The sequence below is a fragment of the Hyperoodon ampullatus genome (assembly GCF_949752795.1).
Source record: "Hyperoodon ampullatus genome assembly, chromosome: 6".
NCBI lineage: Eukaryota > Metazoa > Chordata > Mammalia > Artiodactyla > Ziphiidae > Hyperoodon > Hyperoodon ampullatus.
Window position 1 is genome coordinate 51,493,147 of NC_136919.1, and position 20,020 is coordinate 51,513,166.

Below are 20,020 nucleotides of genomic sequence, written 5' to 3' on the forward strand. Positions count from 1 at the left end.
GTTTCCTAGCGTCATCTTGGTCTATTCTTGGCTCTTACTCAACTTGTCCTAAAGCTCAGAATCTCTCAAGCCCACTCTGGCGCAGACACTGGCCCCAAGATGACTGATGCTTAGAGTAAAACCCAACAGGGTGTCTCCTTTTCTCCTGAGTTTCAGTAGCTGCTGATGGTATCAGAACAAAGCATCAGTAGTACCATGATGCACTCTAGCACTCTCTACCACCTTGCTGGTCCCTCCTCTACAGGGACAGCCTGAGTTGAGCCAGCTCTGGCAAGGAGTCGGATTACAGAGCTTCCCTTGTTCTGTACTGAAGGGAATCTCAGGGACTCATGTACAGGAAGGTATACTTCATTTGGAATATGTAATTGTACTCAATGTTTCATATACAGAATCAATAAAGTTGGGTACAGATTAATTTTACAGAGCTTGAAACCACAAACTCGAGAAATGTTCAGGCTGTAGTATAGCAAAGGACTCAAATGGGGTGCCTATAGGTAAAGTATGATTTTCTAAACTTTTTACTGGTCAAAATTCCTAGATGAAAGAAAGAGGCCGTGCCAAGCACCATGAACTATGGCTGCAGACCGAAGGGTGCACAGGAATGGAGATACACACGTATAGGTAATCCATACATATAGGAGGGATAATAGAATTGAAAGAGATATTAGAAGTACAAAATGGAAACTGGAAACAGGGAAACGTGGGGAAAACTGGTCTAGTGCAAATCTTCATTACCTATCACTCTGAGGTCTGGTTACCCTTATGCCATTCATTACCAAAAATGTTCAGTTCTTTATATTACAACATTACCCTTGCTGGTGACTTATTACTAGTATGACTGTATTCTCTTTCTGATGGGGCAGTAGTCCTGCTTTAGGCTTGGTTTCCTGCATACTTATTAAGAGCAACCTTTTCACTCTTAGAATTGTTCTGATTTGGACAAGAAATTATATAGTCATGCTATTTATCTCCCATTTCATAATGGAAGACAAAGAAAAGATGAAACTTGCCTAAGGGAAATATTTGCTTTACAGGTAAAATTTTTGACCCACATCTTTAAAATGAAGGTTCTGCATATATGTGGAATTGCACTTATTACTATTAGGAAGATGAGACATACCACGTTTTGGAAGGCTTGGGCCATTCTTCTTTGGACGTTTGCCCTCTTCAACTGCAACATGATCAGAAAGGCCAACAGCACCGTCAGGCAGGTCATTCCCGCTGAGCCAAGGATGGCAATCAGCAGCATCTTCCCGCTTCCGAGGTCTGCTGGGGCTGTGCCGGAGAACACAGGAGAAGGAGCAGGTTAGTCTAGGTAGAGAGAGAGGCCAGGACCATCTGCAGGAGAAGTCACAGTGTAATGGGAAAGTAAGGGCAGCCTGAGCCCAGCCTGAGCCCTGCTAGGTGACCTTGGGCTACTCATTTATTTTCTGGAACTCAGTGGAGATGAGTCTGACTCACAGGGCTGTTATAAGTTCAAAGAAATGTGCAAAAGACCTTTTTAAATGGCAACATGCTAATCACTAATTGTTGTCCTTTGTTCAACTTTCACTTCCAAGTACAGGCCCAAGCAGATGAATATTATCGAGTAATAGTGAGAATGACTAACTAGATCTATGACTTTGGGTAAGTGACTAAACCTCCCTGCACAATTTAACCACCTAGAAAAGCTTTAAAGCTCTGCAACTCTAAAGAGCATAGCATCTGTAAGATATTTGGCTTTGTTCTTGTTTTAAAGAGCTAATGGAGATTTTCTTACTACGCACTCTGATCTGAAGTGCCAGATGCAAGGCCTCTGCATGAAGCACCCTGTGAACAACTGAAACTAGACGAAGCACAAAGGAAAACAAAACAAAACAAAACAAAACAATCTGCAAAACCTCTGAAAAAAAAGCCTTTGCACCTCTAGCTCTTGTGGAGGTTGGCATCTTCAGTGGAGGCTCCTATTGCAGGGGGACCTTCAAGATGGTGGAGGAGTAAGATATAGAGATCACCTTCCTCCCCACAAATACATCAAAAATACATCTACATGTGGAACAACTCCTACAGAACACCTACTGAATGCTGGCAGAAGACCTCACACTTCCCAAAGGGCAAGAAAATCCCCCCCATACCTGACCACGTGGCTGACAGGGTCTTGGTGCTCTGGCCTGGTGTGAGGCCTGAGCCTCTGAGGTGGGAGAGCCGAGTTCAGGATATTGGACCACCAGAGACTGCCTGGCCCCACGTAATATCAATTGGCAAGAGCTCTCCCAGAGATCTCCATCTCAACGCTAAGACCCAGCTCCACCCAACAGCCAACAAGCTCCAGTGCTTGACGCCCCATGCCAAACAACTAGCAAGACAGGAACACAACACAACCCATTAGGAAAGAGGCTGCCTAAAATCATACTAAGTTCATAGACACCAGAAAACACACCACTGAACATGGCCCTGCCCAACAGAAAGACAAGATCCAGACTCATCCACCAGAACACAGGCACCAGTCCCCTACACCAGGAAGCCTACACAAGCCACTGACCCAACCTCACCCACTGCGGGCAGACACCAAAAAAAACCAGGAACTACGAATGTGCAGCCTGTGAAAAGGAGACACCAAAAACAGTAAGTTAAGCAAAATGAGAAGACAGAGAAATATGCAGCAGATGTAGGAACAAGGTAAAAACCCACCAGACCAAACAAATGAAGAGGAAATAGGCAGTCTACCTGAAAAAGAAGTCAGAGTAATAATAGTAAAGATGATCCAAAATCTTGGAAATAGAATGGAGAAAATACAAGAAACGTTTAACCAGGACCTAGAAGAACTAAAGGGCAAACAAACAATGCTGAACAACACAATAAATGAAATTAAAAATACTCTAGAAGGAATCAATAGCAGAATAACTGAGGCAGAAGAATGGATAAGTGACCTGGAAGATAAAATAGTGGAAATAACTACCACAGAGCAGAATAAAGAAAAAAGAATGAAAAGAATTGAGGACAGTCTCAGAGACCTCTGGGACAACATTAAACGCACCAACATTCGAATTATAGGGGTCCCAGAAGAAGAAGAGAAAAAGAAAGGGTCTGAGAAAATATTTGAAAAGATTACAGTTGAAAACTTCCCTAACATGGGAAAGGAAATAAGTCCAGGAAGTGCAGAGAGTCCCATACAGGATAAAGCCAAGGAGAAACATACCAAGACACATATTAATCAAACTATCAAAAATTAAATACAAAGAAAAATTATGAAAAGCAGCAAGGGAAAAGCAACAAATAACATACGAGGGAACCCCCATAAGGTTAACAGCTGATCTTTCAGCAGAAACTCTGCAGGCCAGCAGGGAGTGGCAAGACATATTTAAGTGATGAAAGTGAAAAACCTACAACCAAGATTACTCTACCTAGCAAGGATCTCATTCAGAGTCAACGGAGAAATTAAAACCTTTACAGACAAGCAAAAGCTAAGAGAATTCAGCACCACCAAACCAGCTCTACAACAAATGCTAAAGGAACTTCTCTAGGCAGGAAATACAAGAGAAGGAAAGACCTACGAAAACAAACTCAAAACAACTAAGAAAATGGTAATAGGAACATACATACTGATAATTTCCTTCAAAGTAAATGGATTAAATGCTCCAACCAAAAGACACAGACTGGCTGAATGGATACAAAAACAAGACCTGTATGTATGCTGTCTACAAGAGACCCACTTCAGACCTAGGGACACATACAGACTGAAAGTGAGGGGATGGAAAAAGATATTCCATGCAAATGGAAATCAAAAGAAAGCTGGAGTAGCAATTCTCATATCAGACAAAATAGACTTTAAAATAAAGACTATTCCAAGAGACAACGAAGGACACTACATAATGATCAAGGGATCAATCCAAGAAGAAGATATAACAATTGTAAATATTTATGCATTCAACATAGGAGCACCTCAATACACAAGGCAAATGCTAACAGCCATAAAAGGGGAAATCGACAGTAACACATTCATAGTAGGGGACTTTAACACCCCACTTTCACCCATGGACAGGTCATCCAGAATGAAAATAAATAAGGAAACAGAAGCTTTAAATGACACATTAGACAAGATGGACTTAATTGATATTTATAAGAGATTCCATCCAATAAAAACAGAATACTTTCTTTTCAAGGGCTCATGGAACATTCTCCAGGATAGATCATATCTTAGGTCACAAATTGAGCCTTGGTAAATTTAAGAAAACTGAAATCATATCAAGTATCTTTTCTGAGCACAACACTATGAGACTAGATATCAATTACAGGGAAAAAACTGTAAAAAATACAAACATATGGAGGCTAAACAATACACTACTAAATAACCAAGACATCATTGAAGAAATCAAAGAGGAAATCAAGAAATACCTAGAAACAAATGACAATGAAAACACGATGACCCAAAACCTATGGGATGCAGCAAAAGCAGTTCTAAGAGGGAAGTTTACAGCAATACAATACTACCTGAAGAAACTAAAAAAATCTCAAATAAACAACCTAATCTTACAACTAAAGCAATGAGAGAAAGAAGAACAAAGAAACCCCTCAAAATTAGCAGAGGAAAAGAAATCATAAAGATCAGATCAGAAATAAATGAAAAAGAAATGAAGGAAACGATAGCAAAGATCAATAAAACTAAAAGCTGGTTCTTTGAGAAGATAAACAAAATTAATAAACCATTAGCCAGACTCATCAAGAAGAAAGGGAGAAGACTCAAATCAATAGAATTAGAAATGAAAAAGAGGTAACAACTGACACTGCAGAAATACAAAGGATCATGAGAGATTACTACAAGCAACTATGTGAATAAAATGGACAACCTGGAAGAAATGGACAAATTCTTAGAATAGCACAACCTTCTGAGACTGAACCAGGAAGAAATAGAAAGTATAAACAGACCAATCACAAGCACTGAAATTGAAACTGTGATTAAAGATCTTCCAACAAACAAACGCCCAGGACCAGATGGCTTCACAGGCGAATTCTATCAAACATTTAGAGAAGAGCTAACACCTATCCTTCTCAAACTCTTCCAAAATATAGCAGAGGGAGGAGCACTCTGAAACTCATTCTATGAGGCCACCACCACCCTGATACCAAAGCCAGACAAAGATGTCACAAAAAAAGAAAACTACAAGCCAATATCACTGATGAACATAGATGCAAAACTCCTCAACAAAATACTAGCAAACAGAATCCAACAGCACATTTAAAGGATCATACACCATGATCAAGTGGGGTTTATCCCAGGAATGCAAGGATTCTTCAATATATGCAAATCAATCAATGTGATACACCATATTAACAAATTGAAGGAGAAAAAGCATATGATCATCTCAATAGATGCAGAAAAAGCTTTTGACAAAATTCAACACCTATTTATGATAAAAACTCTCCATAAAGAGGCATAGAGGGAACCTACCTCAACATAATAAAGGCCATATATATGAAAAACCCACAGCCAATACCGTCCTTAATGGTGGAAAATTGAAACCATTTCCACTAAGATCAGGAAAAAGACAAGGTTGCCCACTCTCACCACTATTATTCAACATTGTTTTGAAATTTTTAGCCACAGCAATCAGAGAAGAAAAAGAAATAAAAGGAATCCAAATCAGAAAAGAAGTAAAGCTGTCACTGTTTGCAGATGACATGATAGTATACATAGAGAATCCTAAAGATGCTCCCAGAAAACTACTAGAGCTAATCAATGAATTTGGTAAAGTTGCAGGATACAAAATTAATGCACAGAAATCTCTTGCATTCCTACACACTAATGATGAAAAATCTGAAAGGGAAATTAAGGAAGCACTTCCATTTACCATTGCAACAAAAAGAATAAAATAACTAGGAATAAACCTACCTAAGAAGACAAAAGACCTGTATGCAGAAAACAATAAGACACTGATGAAAGAAATTAAAGATGATACAAACAGATGGAGAGATATATGATGTTCTTTCATTGGAAGAATCAACATTGTGAAAATGACTATACTACCCAAAGCAACCTACAAATTCAGTGCAATCCCTATCAAACTACCAATGGCATTTTTCACAGAACTAGAACAAAAAATTTCACAATTTGTATGTAAACACAAAAGATCCTGAATAGCCAAAGCCATACTGAGAAAGGAAAAAAGGAGCTGGAGCAATCAGGCTCCCTGACTTCAGACTATACTACAAAGCTACAGTAATCAAGACAGTATGGTACTGGCACAAAAACAGAAATATAGATCAATAGAACAGGATAGAAAGCCCAGAGATAAACCCACGCACATATGGTCACCTTATCTTTAATAAAGGAAACAAGAGTATAAAATGGAGAAAAGATACCCTCTTCAATAAGTGGCACTGGGAAAACTGGACAGGTACATGTAAAAGAATGAAATTAGAACACTTCCTAACACCATATACAAAAATAAACTCAAAATGGATTAAAGTTCTAAATGTAAGGCCAGACACTATAAAACTCTTAGAGGAAAACATAGGCAGAACACTCTATGACATAAATCACAGCAAGATTCTTTTTGACCCACCTCCTAGAGAAATGGAAATAAAAACAAAAATAAACAAATGGGACCTAATGAAACTTCAAAGCTTTTAAACAGCAAAGGAAACCATAAACAAGATGAAAAGACAACCCTCAGAATGGAAGAAAATATTTGCAGATGAAGCAACTAACAAAGGTTTCATCTCCAAAATATACAAGCAGCTCATGTAGCTCAATATCAAAAAAACAAACAACCCAGTCCAAAAATGGGCAGAAGACCTAAGTAGACATTTCTTCAAAGAAGATGTACAGATTGCCAAGAAATACATGAAAGGATGCTCAACATCACTAATAATTAGAGAAATGCAAATCAAAACTGCAATGAGGTATCACCTCACACTGGGCAGAATAGCCATCATCAAAAAATCTAGAAACAATAAATGCTGGAGAGGGTGTGGAGGAAAGGGAACCCTCCTGCACTGTTGGTGGGAATGTAAATTGATACAGCCACTATGGAGAACAGTATGGAGGTTCCTTAAAAAACGAAAAATAGAACTACCATATGACCCGGCAATACCACTACTGGGCATATACCCTGAGAAAACCATAATTCAAAAAGAGACATGTACCACAATGTTCACTGAAGCACTATTTACAATAGCCAGGACATGGAAGCAACCTAAGTGTCCATCAACAGATGAGTGGATAAAGATGTGGCACATATATACAATGGAATATTACTCAGCCATAAAAACAAACAAACTACAGTCTGTCATACAGAGTGAAGTAAGTCAGAAAGAGAAAAACAAATACCATATGCTAACACATATATATGGAATCTAAAAAAAAATTGTTTTGATGAACCTAGGAGCAGGAGAGGAATAAAGACGTAGACATAGAGAATGGACTTGAGGACATGGGGAGGGGGAAGGGTAAGCTGGGGCGAAGTGAGAGAGTAGCCTTGACATATATACACTACCAAATAGATAGCTAGTGGGAAGCAGCTGCATAGCATAGGGAGATCAGCTTGGTGCCTTGTGACCACCTAGAGGGGTGGGATAGGGAGGGTGGGAGGGAGACGCAAGAGGGAGGAGATATGGGGATATATATATACATATAGCTGATTCACTTTGTTATACAGCAGAAACTAACACAACATTGTAAAGCAATTATACTACAATAAACATGTTAAAAAAAAAAGAGCTGGGCCTCCCTGGTGGCGCAGTGGTTGAGAGTCCGCCTGCCGATGCAGGGGATACGGGTTCGTGCCCCGGTCTGGGAGGATCCCATATGCCGTGGAGCGGCTGGGCCCATGAGCCATGGCTGCTGAGCCTGCGCATCCGGAGCCTGTGCTCCGCAACGGGAGAGGCCACAACAGTGAGAGGCCCGCGTACCACAAAAAAAAAAAAAAAAAAAAAAAAAAAAGAGCTGATGGAGAAAACCTGAGGATACCAATGGGACAAGGAAAGAAGGAAGGAAAGAAGAGAGAGAGAGAAAAACCATTAAGTTTTGGGCTCAGGTCAAAATAAACTATTAAAGACTATGGTATAACCTCTCCACTTCTTTCCCTTATTTAAATTCAAATAAAGATAAATTCAATGTATTTTTATGAGAAATAGCATGTAGAGCATGATCCTATCTTTTAACAATTATTCTTTTGTGATTAGCTACCTTTCCTTCTATCTCCGTTTTATATGTGCATAAAGAGATGTCTGAAATGGGATGATAAGGGCTTTTTAGTTTTGTTACATCTTGTATTTAAATTTTTCTCTTTGTGTTTTATTTATAACTTGGATTTAGGGCCTGTACATGTTTTACCCACATGAAAGTAACTATAGAAATTATGCATTTATTAAGAGTGTCATGTGAAAACTATTGCATACAATTCTCTATAATTGGCAGACCCATCATTCCTTGCATATTTCAAACATGTTCCAAAGAATCATCACTGAGAACAGGGCTTGCTTGATTTTATTTCTTAAGCCCTAGGGAGGCCTCAAGAGAACCAAGAAGTTTTTAGTGCTATAACATTTTCTGTAAAAATACTCTGGTCTGAATTATAAATTTGCAGAAATCACCATTTCCTTCTAATGTCCCTCTAGGTACATTGCCTTGCACAAGCTGTATAGTGCAGAGCGCGAGGAAGTGCAATTTCAGACAGAACTCAGAGGGAAGGCTCTCCAGGAGCTGCAGTTCTTCCCACCCCCCGGGGTCCTTGTTCACTAATTACATTCAACAGGTTTTACCAATCACAAACACTGGAGAGGATTAAGAGGTACAACCCTCCAGTTATGAAATAAATAAGCCACGGGGATGTAATATACAGCATATGGAATGTAGTCAATAATATTGTAATCACTTTGTATGGAGACAAATAATTACTAGTCTTATTGTGGTGATCATTTCATAATATATGCAAATGTCAAATCACTATGTACTGCTCTTGAAACTAACATAATATTGTACATTACATCAACTATATTTCAATTTCAAAAAATCTCAAACACTGCGCCTCGTGTGCTTGGCACTCTGAGCGATCTCTATCTCAAAGGGCTTATTCTCTCTGGAGTGGGGGTTAGTGGTGGACGTGGAGACATCATAACCTGGATCTGAAAAGTAAAAGAAAACTCGGACTAGCATAGTGTCATCCAAGCTAAAAGAGGGTTCGTTCTGAGAAAGAGTGGAGTGTGGTTCCTGGAGTGCCCACTGAAGCACCACGCAGGGCTGTCTCCACTAAGCTGGGTCCTCTGTCTTCCTTCTGCATGGAATCACATTCATATCCCTCAGAGTTTCAATTGCTGGGTGGGGAGTGCTGATGGGCTAAGTTCACCTAAGTTTTCATGATAGATAACAGATCAACGGGTTATCCTTCCAAGGGGCATTTTCATTCCAAGGACCTCTTTAGAGATGGTGACGGCTACCAGCCCATTATGTCACATGATGCGAATATGGGGTAAATATCGTAAGACAGTGGGGCTTTTCTGATACTCTCCAGAAATAATTCTGTGTAAATACCTGTCCACTCTACCAACCTTGAGATTCAGAAAGAGTCATCAGTTCATGAGAAAAGGTCGGATTGCTTGACCCTATGTTGTTCTCTGCAAAGATGTCCACCTGGTAAGCTGTTTGGGGCTCTAGGCCCTTGAGCTGATACTGGGTGATGGTGGCATTCTTGATCTTCACATCAATGTGCTGGTCTTCATTCTTGCCCTGAACCTTGTAACGGATGATAATAGAAGAAATAGAATAGCCATCCAGGATTGTCCAAGAGATCACAGCTGAGGAGTCTGTGATGTTGGAAATCTTGATGTTTTCTGGTTGAGGAGGGAGAACTAGAAATTTAAAACAAACAAACAATATTTTACTTAAGATATATTACCATCTCTATGATTATTATGCTTTTGAGAGAGAGTTAATATCAGCTCATAAACCATGAATGGCTAGTAAGTGTTATCTCAGAGGGTAACTCCAATCAGTTGGTAGTGGACTCGACGCAGACTTGACAAGTGGCTGCAGACAGGAAAATGGCAACACACACACATCACATATTTGCCATCCTTAAACTAAATTAAGACCTCGGAAATTCTGTTACTCCACAAACTGCTATTACACTGTTTTTGATACTAAGGAAAACAGAAAAATGTTGAGAGCTGACATTTATATAGGCCCTTCCATATAGTAACTCATTGACTCCTCATAACAATCTTACTGTAAGTATTGAGGCTCAGAGAGATTAAGTGACTCGGCTGAGGTCACACAGCTTTTAAGAAATAGATTCAAGTAGAAGAAATAAGATTCCTGTTAGTCTGCAGTTAGCCACTGGTCCATAGGGCCTATCCGTATTAAGCACTTGTTAGAAAATATGTTAAGCACTTAGCAGACATATTCAAAAAGCAAGATGGAGACTATATATGCATATGCACACTTATGGATGTACTTAATGTATTAAAATTATACAACATTGAATGGAAAGATACATAATAAACTCATAATTTTGGTTGTCTCTAGGGAGAGGGGAGAGAATTAGATTGGGGATGATGGTCAAAGAGGATTTTGATGTATCTGTATTGTGGAATTACTTCCACAAAAAGGCTGAAAGCAAATATGACAAAATGTTGAGTTGTTAATTCTGTGTGGTAGAAATGTAGGTTTTTGTTGTATTATTCTCTGCATTGTCCTATAACTTCTAAATGTCAGAATTTTTTAAAGATGAAGAAGACATCCCTAAACACAGACAAAACCGTTGAGACTTCCACATGTTATTGATACAAGAGAGTGCCTGGAAAAACAAGAGCCAGTTAACACACCTGTTACTGGCAAGGTGGCAACTCAGCTGCAGAAAAGAACCTCAGACTTTGGGAGTTGACAAGAGACCACAGGATCCTAGCATAAGTGACAGTTGGTGTGACCCAGAAACACCTAATCTTTCCAAGGACTCCAAAATGCACAGACAGTTCTAATGCAGTGAATCAAAATAGAACTCTCTGGTTCATGATGAAAAAGCTTTCAATTCTACAAAGAAACCCTAGAAGTTCCAACTAATTTTTAATGACCAATATGAGATTGAGAGAAGCCTGAACTGAAGAATATTTTGAAAGAAAAGTTGTTTTATTACTCTCAAATATATACTGTAATGCCAAGAATTGTCTGTTTTGAAGATTTTTCAAGCAGAGTTCTTTGGCTTTTAAGATTAGATGAATTAGATGAATCATCATCTATGTGCAACAATCCTAAAAACTGTCATATAACAGATTCAACAAGCCCTAGAAAACCTTATTCATGTTATTAATTTACTTAATAAGTAACTCTATAGAAAGGAAAGGTAAATTTTAGCACGGTCCTGCCTGAATTATCACAAATCCAAACACATGAAGAGTTGGTATATATTGCAGGTTGCTAAAATGATTTGATGTGTTGGTGGGGGGCACTAATGAGCCTCCATTCACAACTAACTACCTTTTATGGTTTCTAAGAAGCAGACTTGAAGTGACGGGAGCTAAGTCTAAACAGCAGCAGCCAAGTGTCATTCAGGCAAGGCTGGGGCATCATGAGGTACTTACTGTCGCTAAGGGTCCAAGCGATGAGATCTTCGCTCCATTCCCCCTGGGCCTTGGTGTTGACTCTGGCTCGGACTATGTACTGCTCCCTGGGCTGTAAATTGTTAAGGAGCACTGAAGTCAAGTTGCCTGGCACTTTAATATTCTGCTGATCACTATTCATTAGCACAGACCTCCTCTCAACTTCAACATAAAAGTCATCTTCTGAGCTTGGAAATATGGGTTGCCAGGTCAAATTTAGAGTGGTCTGACTTTTTGGCAGGAGACTGAGACCTCTTGGAGGAGGAAGACCTAGGAGAAACCAGAATAATCATTGTTTTTATATAGGGTGAAGGTAACAACAGCCCCAAAGGACAGCTTTATAGGATAACCTTGGCTCCTAGAATAATACACACTTTCACAAGCTATCAAAGAAACACACGCTACCAGCCAGGTAATACTTTTTCTTTTTCCTACCAGAATAGCAAAGCTTTAAAATATTCTAGGATGTAGCTTGAGTAACTGTAAGACAGGAATACAACCAATTTGAAGGACAACTTGGGAATATTTTTCAAGAACTCTAGAAATGATCATATACTTTGGGAGAAGAGTCTGACTACCAAGGATTTATCCTGAAGAAACAACTCAAAGGAAGCGAAAAGCTAGGTGCATGAAGATGTCCATTACAACATTGTTTATAATAACAAACAATCATAAGAAACCAAAATGCTCAAAATAGGAAAATGCTTTAATAAATTATGATATAGCCATCCAAGGGATTAAAAGTTTATTGGAAAAAGTACAAAAGCCTCTCCAAAACTTATAACACACGAGAAAAAACTCTGCTTACCACTTGGTAAAAGCCATGTCTACAATTGGTGAAAAAGGAAGGAAACTGATAAAAATGGAAACACTGGATTTGCCAAGGTTCTGGGGTTGTAGGTTCAGTGTTTCTGTTCCCATTTTGAGTAATATATTGTAAAGCAATTTCAGGGTTACTTCCCCTTAGCAAGGACAATTTCAGACATGACAACACTGTGATGGCTGGGCCAGGCTTCACACTGCTCTGATCACATCAAGGTTTGGCTCTGACCACACGCCGTGTGGCCATAATTACCCCCAAGAACCTGGGCTACCAGAGAGGTAACTGAATGGAAACAATATGGGTTTTGAAATCAAGGAGGCAGGATCATGCCCCTTTAGTTTTGTGACCTTGGGAAAATTCATAACCTCTCCGAGTTCACATGTAGCATGAAATGAAAATACTCATCTTCCAGACTCAGGAAGAGAAATGAGATAGTGAAGGTGAAAATGCTTGGAAGGTGTTAGGGGCTCTGTCAACATTTTCTCTCTCTCTTCCTTCCTTCCTTCATAAAATATATTGGGCCAATGGACAGTGGAGGAATCTGTAAATTTTCAGCTAATAGTAGTATATTGATATTTTAAACTTCAGATATAAAGTATTTTCAAAACATAGAATAGTGATCCTCTACTCATGCATTCTTGGTGGGGACATTATTGCCCCTAAGGGGGCAAAAATTGGTTCTTGGGGTATGAGAAAATTTTAGATAATGACAATTGTTTATGAAGGGCCACAATATATAAACAGATCTGTGGTATTACAATTCATGGCAGAAGAGACATTAAGACAAAACAGAGATTTTGTCTTAAGGACAAAACTATCTAAGAAGCTCTTTAGAGGGTGATAATTTAAAAAATTACAATAAGGTAAAGAATCTGAAAAAGAATGAATATACGTATAACAATCACTTTCCTATACACCTGAAACTAATACAACATTGTATATCAACTATATTCCAATAAAATGAAAAAAAAGTTTAAAAAAATTAACAATAAAAAGGTTGAGAAACTTGGTTAGAGGTGAGAGGAAGGGTTTGTTTCCACCCAATGGGAGAGGGACTCTCACTGGCCAGTTCTGACCACCCTTAGATGAGGGAGAACCAGCAATCAGGTCCTGCCACCTGCTGGGCATTATGCTACAGGTCTTATTGGTCTTTTCTCCATAACCTTTGCAAATTGAGAGAGGTGATGTCACCTCCTTTTGCTCTTCTCTAAAGTTGAAGTTCCAAAATAAGCCACCTGGAGTGGGTAGATAGGCTTACGATGACAGCAGACAGAGGGAGGACTGATGGTGTGCAGCAAACATGTAAACCTTCTAAGCCTGTGCCTGGTACAGGGAAGCAACTCCATAAATGGTCATTTCCTTCCCTTTGGGAGCATGACTTACCCTTCACCCCTCCCAACCTGCCCTCTCTCTGCCGTGTGTTCAGAGTATCTTCTCTCCCCTCCCCTCCTGGCCTTCCCAGCCTTTATCACTCAACCAACACATTTATAAATAGTGCAGCTGCCAAATGAATTTAAAAACAAACATCAGCAAAATTCAAATGCTGGGAAAAGATGAACCTTCAAGAATTCCCTTCCCACCCACCCCTGAGAACTACTTTGAAATATATTCCAAGACATCTCTAAATACATCCTGGCTGGAACATATTCTGAGAGCTGAAGACAGCACAGGACGGGTCTGTGAAGTGTTTTATGTTCTGTTCCATAAATACTTTCCATCTGAGTCAGATTATGGCCTTCCCCTTTTGATTCATCAGCACTGCTCTAAGAGAGAATTAACTACTAGTTGCCTTTTAGCAGCAACCTGATGACATATTAGGGGCCCCTTGGATCATAGTCATGGAGATTCCTTTATCCTCTAAGTCATACGTAGTCTCCAGTGTGATTTTTGGTATTTACTACCTGGTGGGTTCCCAGGAAGCCATTCCTTACTTGTGCAATGCTTCTACAAGCATCAGAGTAGCTACTGAGTTTCATTTGGTTCTTTAAGGATGCTGCTGGTCAGATGAACCCTAGGTGGGGAGTGTGGAGGGGAGAGTCTCTGTTAGGGATGCACAACCCCTGCAGAAGAGCCTGATGCTCTTCCTAGCTTCTCAGTAAATCATTCCATATCCTTCTGCTTTTAGTAAATGGACTAAAAATAGGAAAACTCATCAACTGGGATAAGGACATCGTGCCTTTGGACTCCCAGGTAAAAAATACCTGGATATTTTGTTTCTCCCAGGAGAAACAAAAAGATATCAAGTCTGAAGATCTAGTATGGCAATGTACCCAATGCATTACCATGGGCAAGTTATTAACCACTCTGGGACTCTACTTTCTCCAGTTGCGGCGGTGCGTGGGCTTCTCATTGCGGTGGCTTCTCTTGTTGTGGAATGCGGGCTCTAGGCTCATGGGCTTCAGTAGTTGTGGCACGTGGGCTCAGGAGTTGTGGCACACAGGCTTCAGTAGTTGTGGCTTGCAGGCTCTAGAGTGCAGGCTCAGTAGTTGTGGCACACGGGCTTAGCTGCTCCGCAGCATGTGGGATCTTCCAGAGCCAGGACTCAAAGCTGTGTCCCCTGCATTGGCACGTGGATTCTTAACCACTGCGCCATCAGGGAAGCCCAGAACTGCTGTTCTACAGGTAAAAGCCTTTCATTCTATTTGATGTTTTCACTATGTGCGTGAATGACTTCGAAAAACTAGAAATTACTTTTTAAAGTAAATAAACTGGGATTTCTGGAGTACGTATGCGGCAAGAGCCTGTCTTGGGCCCTTAAGATGGAAACAGGAAGCTGGTGGTAAAACTCGGGAGCCAAGACGGAGCACAGTTGCTGCTAAGTAAATCCCAACTCCTAAGGGATGTCCCTGCCTTCCTGAAGGGTCATCTGCTTCCTTCTCTGTCCCGGTGGATTGCTGCAGACCCCCTCCCCCAGGGAGACAGACCAGGAGTGCAGCCCAAATAAAGGACCGGTTTGGCTCCAAGTTGCTAGCCTTCCTGTCACTTTCCCACCCATTCAAAAGCAAACCCCTTTCTACCACCATCCCACTTACCCACCACCACCCTTCCTGGTCTTCCTTCCTCTTTCCCCTTCCTCCCCCACCCACCCACCCAGCTCCTGAATAAATGCCTGTTTGCTTCAACTGACCGATAGAAGCTGTTGTGAACCGCCTCACGGGTCCAGGATGCCCTTCCCCGCCCTCTCCACGCCGGACCAGCTGCACGCAGAGCTCGTATTCTGTCCGAGGTTCCAAATAGTTGAGGGTAACAATCTCATTTGTCACTGAGAAGAGGGAAAGTTCAGGAAACTTCAGTTGGCAGTCTTTTACATTCTTTAAACTGGAATGTTGTTATTGTGAGGTGAACTAATGTTTGGTTTTTAAAAATACAATGTCTGAGTAAAACAGAGAGGCAATCCCATCTTCAGGGCCTCAGTGTCCCTAATATAAGGAAAATAAGGCTTTTTCATGTAAGTATCTCTGTGCCACTTACACATTTCTGCTCTAGTGTGTTTGTCTTTTCATTTGTAGAGTAAAACCACGCAAATCTTCAACTATATGGAATACCAATCAGATTTAGGGGAAAAACTCAATTAGAATAATATTAAATAACTTCTGTTTTCAAGTACTTACAGTGATGGCAATCAAGTTATCAAGAGAAGAGACCCTTGACGGTATGCTTACAATGACTAGACAGTGAACTTGTGACAGTCGTGTCATAACAAATGAAGCGTTCTGAAGTACTTCAAAATAGATCCCATGAGCAAATGACATATGCTTCTTTTCTCCTTAGCTATTCTATTTTGCCACCCTGTTTCTCCGTGGATATTGCAATGGTAGATTTTTGCCTTACCATATGATAAATTCCTAGTCGGTAAGAAAACGTATTGGACTGTGTTTAAGGTTTTTTTAGAAGACCACTTCATAGATGTCCACAAAGAGATGATGGATTATTAACACCATGTTTTTTTAAAAAGCTGCTTTTTAAAAAGACCTAGCCATCCACAACAGAAACAGCAATCCATTAAATAAGCCTTATGTTGCTGGGATTCTGAATTTTGGCTGAAGCTTTAAAAGAATGTGAAGAGCTCAGTAATGATACCAAGACATTATTCAATATACCCAAATCAGCTAGTATTATTAAGCCAAAAACCCTCTTTTTCTTCTCCTTTTATGTAACTTTGATTATCGACATCTCATGGGTAGAGGGCGCTTTTTAGGAAGTCACAGGCATAGTGAGACTAAAGTACTGGTGGAGGGCTGCACATTCCCTACAAGCATGACAGTGGCAGGTCTCACTATAAGATGGTGCAATTAAAGCAGCTGGCTCAATAGATGATGCTCAGCTTTCTTTTTTAAAAAATGTGATTTTTACATCATCATGCAACAAACAGAACTGTCATTTGTGTTTCAAAATAAATTTAATTTACAAATAAATAAATTTAACTGCATGAACTTTTGACATTTTATTACATTTTGGGGTGTTTTTCCCAAAAGTTGGGGGAGGGGCATGTACCTCTCTTTGCCCACATCCTCTCCTCTTCCTGCCACAGCCCAAACACGCTGGTCCAAAGTCCTCTCAAAACCTCTGTGAGTTAGGAGCCTGCAGGCAGGGCAAGACTCAAATACTAAAAACAATAAACTTGATACAGCAGGAACAATCACCCTTCAGATGTAAGCAAATTAAGTCTCTGCCTTTCCAGCAGGCCCTGGATTTTCCTCTTACCATATTCATGGCATAAACTTGTATCTTTCACCATGACCAAGCAAGATAGAGTCAAAAAGGGATTAGAGATCCAGAGAAGCCTGGAAAGAAAATATTGATGCAGATAGTAACTCCTGACACAGGCGTGTTCTGTGTCCCATTTTACATCATGACTTCCGAAAAGATAGCCCCAGAACTCAGAGGACCACCTCCTGCCCCCCAACTCCTTCTTGAATACTCTGAAATGGAATCCACTGCTACAGCCCCTACCTTGGGGTAGAGGGTTGAGACTGGGAGAGAGGATTTCTATATTTGGGGAAAAATTATTTTTTCGTGGTGCCCCATCTCCAGCTGGAGCCTTTCCTTTCCAAACCTTACCTTGAATATGCCGCCAAGCCTCATAATGATTAACAGGTTTGTAGAGAAGCTTCTTGGATTTGATTGGTCCATCCCCAAAGTAAGGCTCAGAGCTGATGTTGATGACAGCAAAGTTATGTCCGGTGTCAATCACGTTTGGGGCATTCAAGGGCTTTGGAAGAACTAAATAAAGTGTCAAGAATCAGATCAGTCCTTACACTTTGGGGTTTTACTGCTGTTCTGAGATGGGGGTAGAGGATGAGTACCTTTACACTCCCAACAAAGCCCTCTTAGCGTTCTCTGCTCAGGTTCCATGTAGTTGCCGTCTCTGTGATCTCCTGGTTTGCTCTTGCCCCTCCAACTCACTATCCACAAAGTGCTTTCTTAAAATACGAGCACTCCTCTGCTCAAGACCTTTCAATGGGTTTCCACTATGTTTCAAATAAAATCTAAAATTCATACCAAGACCTGCCAGGGACAATAGAGCCCCTGCCTCCTCTTCAGCTTCCTCGTTCCCTCACCTAATACCCTCCAGTTCCAGTGACCTTTCAGTTCATTCAACTAACAATGCACCAGGCTCCTTTCTGTCTCTGGTTCTTTGTTGAGGCTGTTCTCCTGCAAGGAATGGTGTAGACTTCCCATGATTCTGCAGTTAACTCTTACTCATCATTCATCTCTCAGCTCTCATGTGACTTCCTCACAGGGGCTATCCCAGAACCTTGGTTAGGCTCACGTGTCATACCCTTCCACAGAACCTTTTCCTTCACTGCAATTTTCAGGATTTATTATTCTTAGTGATTTGGTGTGATTATTGAATACCAGTCTTCCTACTAGACCACCAGACTAAGTCTGTCTTTCTGTCTGTCTGTCTCTTTCTGCTTAGAACAACATCAATTTATTCTCTTACAGCTCCGGAGGTCAGAAGTCAGACATGGGTCTCACCGGGCTAAGATTAAGGTGTTAACAAGGGCTGTGTTCCTTTCTGGAGGTTCTAAGGGAGAATTTGTTTCCTTCTTTTCAGCTTCTAAAAAACATCTGTATTCCTTGACTCATGGTCCCTTCCTCCATCTTCAAAGACAACAAAGTCATGTGTCTCTGACCCTTCTTCCATTGTGAGATCTCTTTCTGACAGTCTTTAAAGACTCCTGTGATTAGAGTGGGCTCGCCCAGATAATCCAGAATAATCTCCCCATCTCAAAGACCATGTATTCCCAATGGGACTGAAAAAGCACTCCCAACAAGGTGAAAATTGGTTCTTGGGGAAAGAAAAATTCTTGGATATTACAATGGTTTGTGGCCTTCCTAAGGGCCATAGTATATAAACAGATTTATAGTATGTCCACAATATTAAGCAAGTTCTGGTTTGAAAGGAAAGGACATCTTGTCAGGCTGTCAGTACCCCCATTTATTCAATTGTAGAAGTAGCCCAACTAACTTTGTACATGCTTTGAGTCTTACTGAGCTCCCGTGAATCAGAGGTCCACCAGAATCCTGTGCCCTGGGTCATCAAGAAAACTTATGGGAATGAGGTGGCCAAGAAAGAAGACAGATAGTGAGTCTATCTCTTCTGCTCATGCGCACACTCCATTGTGTCACTGGACTTCACTTACGAAAGTCAAAGATAAAATTTCAAGTTGAAGACAATAGAACATTAAACCAAGTGCAGGGCCCTGTGTGGACAGGTCATAATCCCATGAAGCCAGCCCTGCACATCACTCTTCCTGTATGAGAGGAGGGTTGCTGGGTCCAGCTCACATGCAAGGGGAAGCGATTACACACGGTCATGAATTCCACAAGGCAGGGGTCATTAAGGGACACGTTAGATACTTCCTACCTCATCCAATATCATTTTTCTCTTTTGACTTGTTCCTTTCTCCCTTGCACTCTATAAACAGTACCTATATTTGGAGATAGGGTCTTTAAAGAAGAAATTAAGTTACAATGAGGTCTACAGTCATTCCTAATCCAATATGACTGTTGTCCTTATAAGAAGATTAAATTAGGACACACACACAGAAGGAAGACCATGAGAAGATACAGGGAGAAGACAGCTGTCTACAAGCCAAGGAGCAAGGCCTCAGAAGAAACTCACTCTGCCAACACCTTGATCTCAGATCAAGGTCAGATTACCTTGATCATCTAGCCTCCAGAACATTGAGAAAATAAATTTCTGTTTTTTTGCGGTACGCGGGCCTCTCACTGTTGTGGCCTCTCCTGTTGCAGAGCACAGGCTCCAGACACGCAGGCTCAGCGGCCATGGTTCACAGGCCCAGCCGCTCCGCGGCATGTGGGATCTTCCCGGACCAGGGCATGAATCCGCGTCCCCTGCATCGGCAGGCGGACTCTCAACCACTGCGCCACCAGGGAAGCCCCTAATTTCTGTTGTTTGAGCCACTCAGTCTAGGGTACTTTGCTACAGCAGCCCTAGCAAACTATTACCTATGAATATAACACAATTTACTTATCCTTTCTAACGTTGATGGATATTTGGGCTATTAGGAATAAAACTCCTCAGAACATTACTGAAGATTATTTGCTTTTAACATATGCACTCATTTCTTTTGAGCATAAACCTAGGTGTAG

At 40.7% G+C, this 20,020-nt stretch overlaps 1 protein-coding gene across 6 annotated transcripts in view; it reads right to left on the minus strand.

The window, feature by feature from the left end:
• TEK (TEK receptor tyrosine kinase) overlaps positions 1-20,020 on the minus strand; it is a gene marked incomplete at both ends in the record, with an annotated part of 108,248 nt that overhangs the window by 15,548 nt on the left and 72,680 nt on the right. For 3 of the 6 annotated variants that reach the window (XM_079706187.1, XM_079706185.1, XM_079706183.1), the window contains 5 exons: positions 1,124-1,275; positions 9,529-9,828; positions 11,557-11,844; positions 15,525-15,659; positions 17,459-17,620. In XM_079706187.1, the coding sequence (XP_079562313.1) occupies positions 1,124-1,275; positions 9,529-9,828; positions 11,557-11,844; positions 15,525-15,659; positions 17,459-17,620 (1,037 nt within the window). Of the gene's footprint in view, positions 1-1,120; positions 1,276-9,528; positions 9,829-11,556; positions 11,845-15,524; positions 15,660-17,458; positions 17,621-20,020 lie in introns of all 6 variants that reach the window. The other 3 variants (XM_079706186.1, XM_079706184.1, XM_079706182.1) reach the window with 1 other exon arrangement.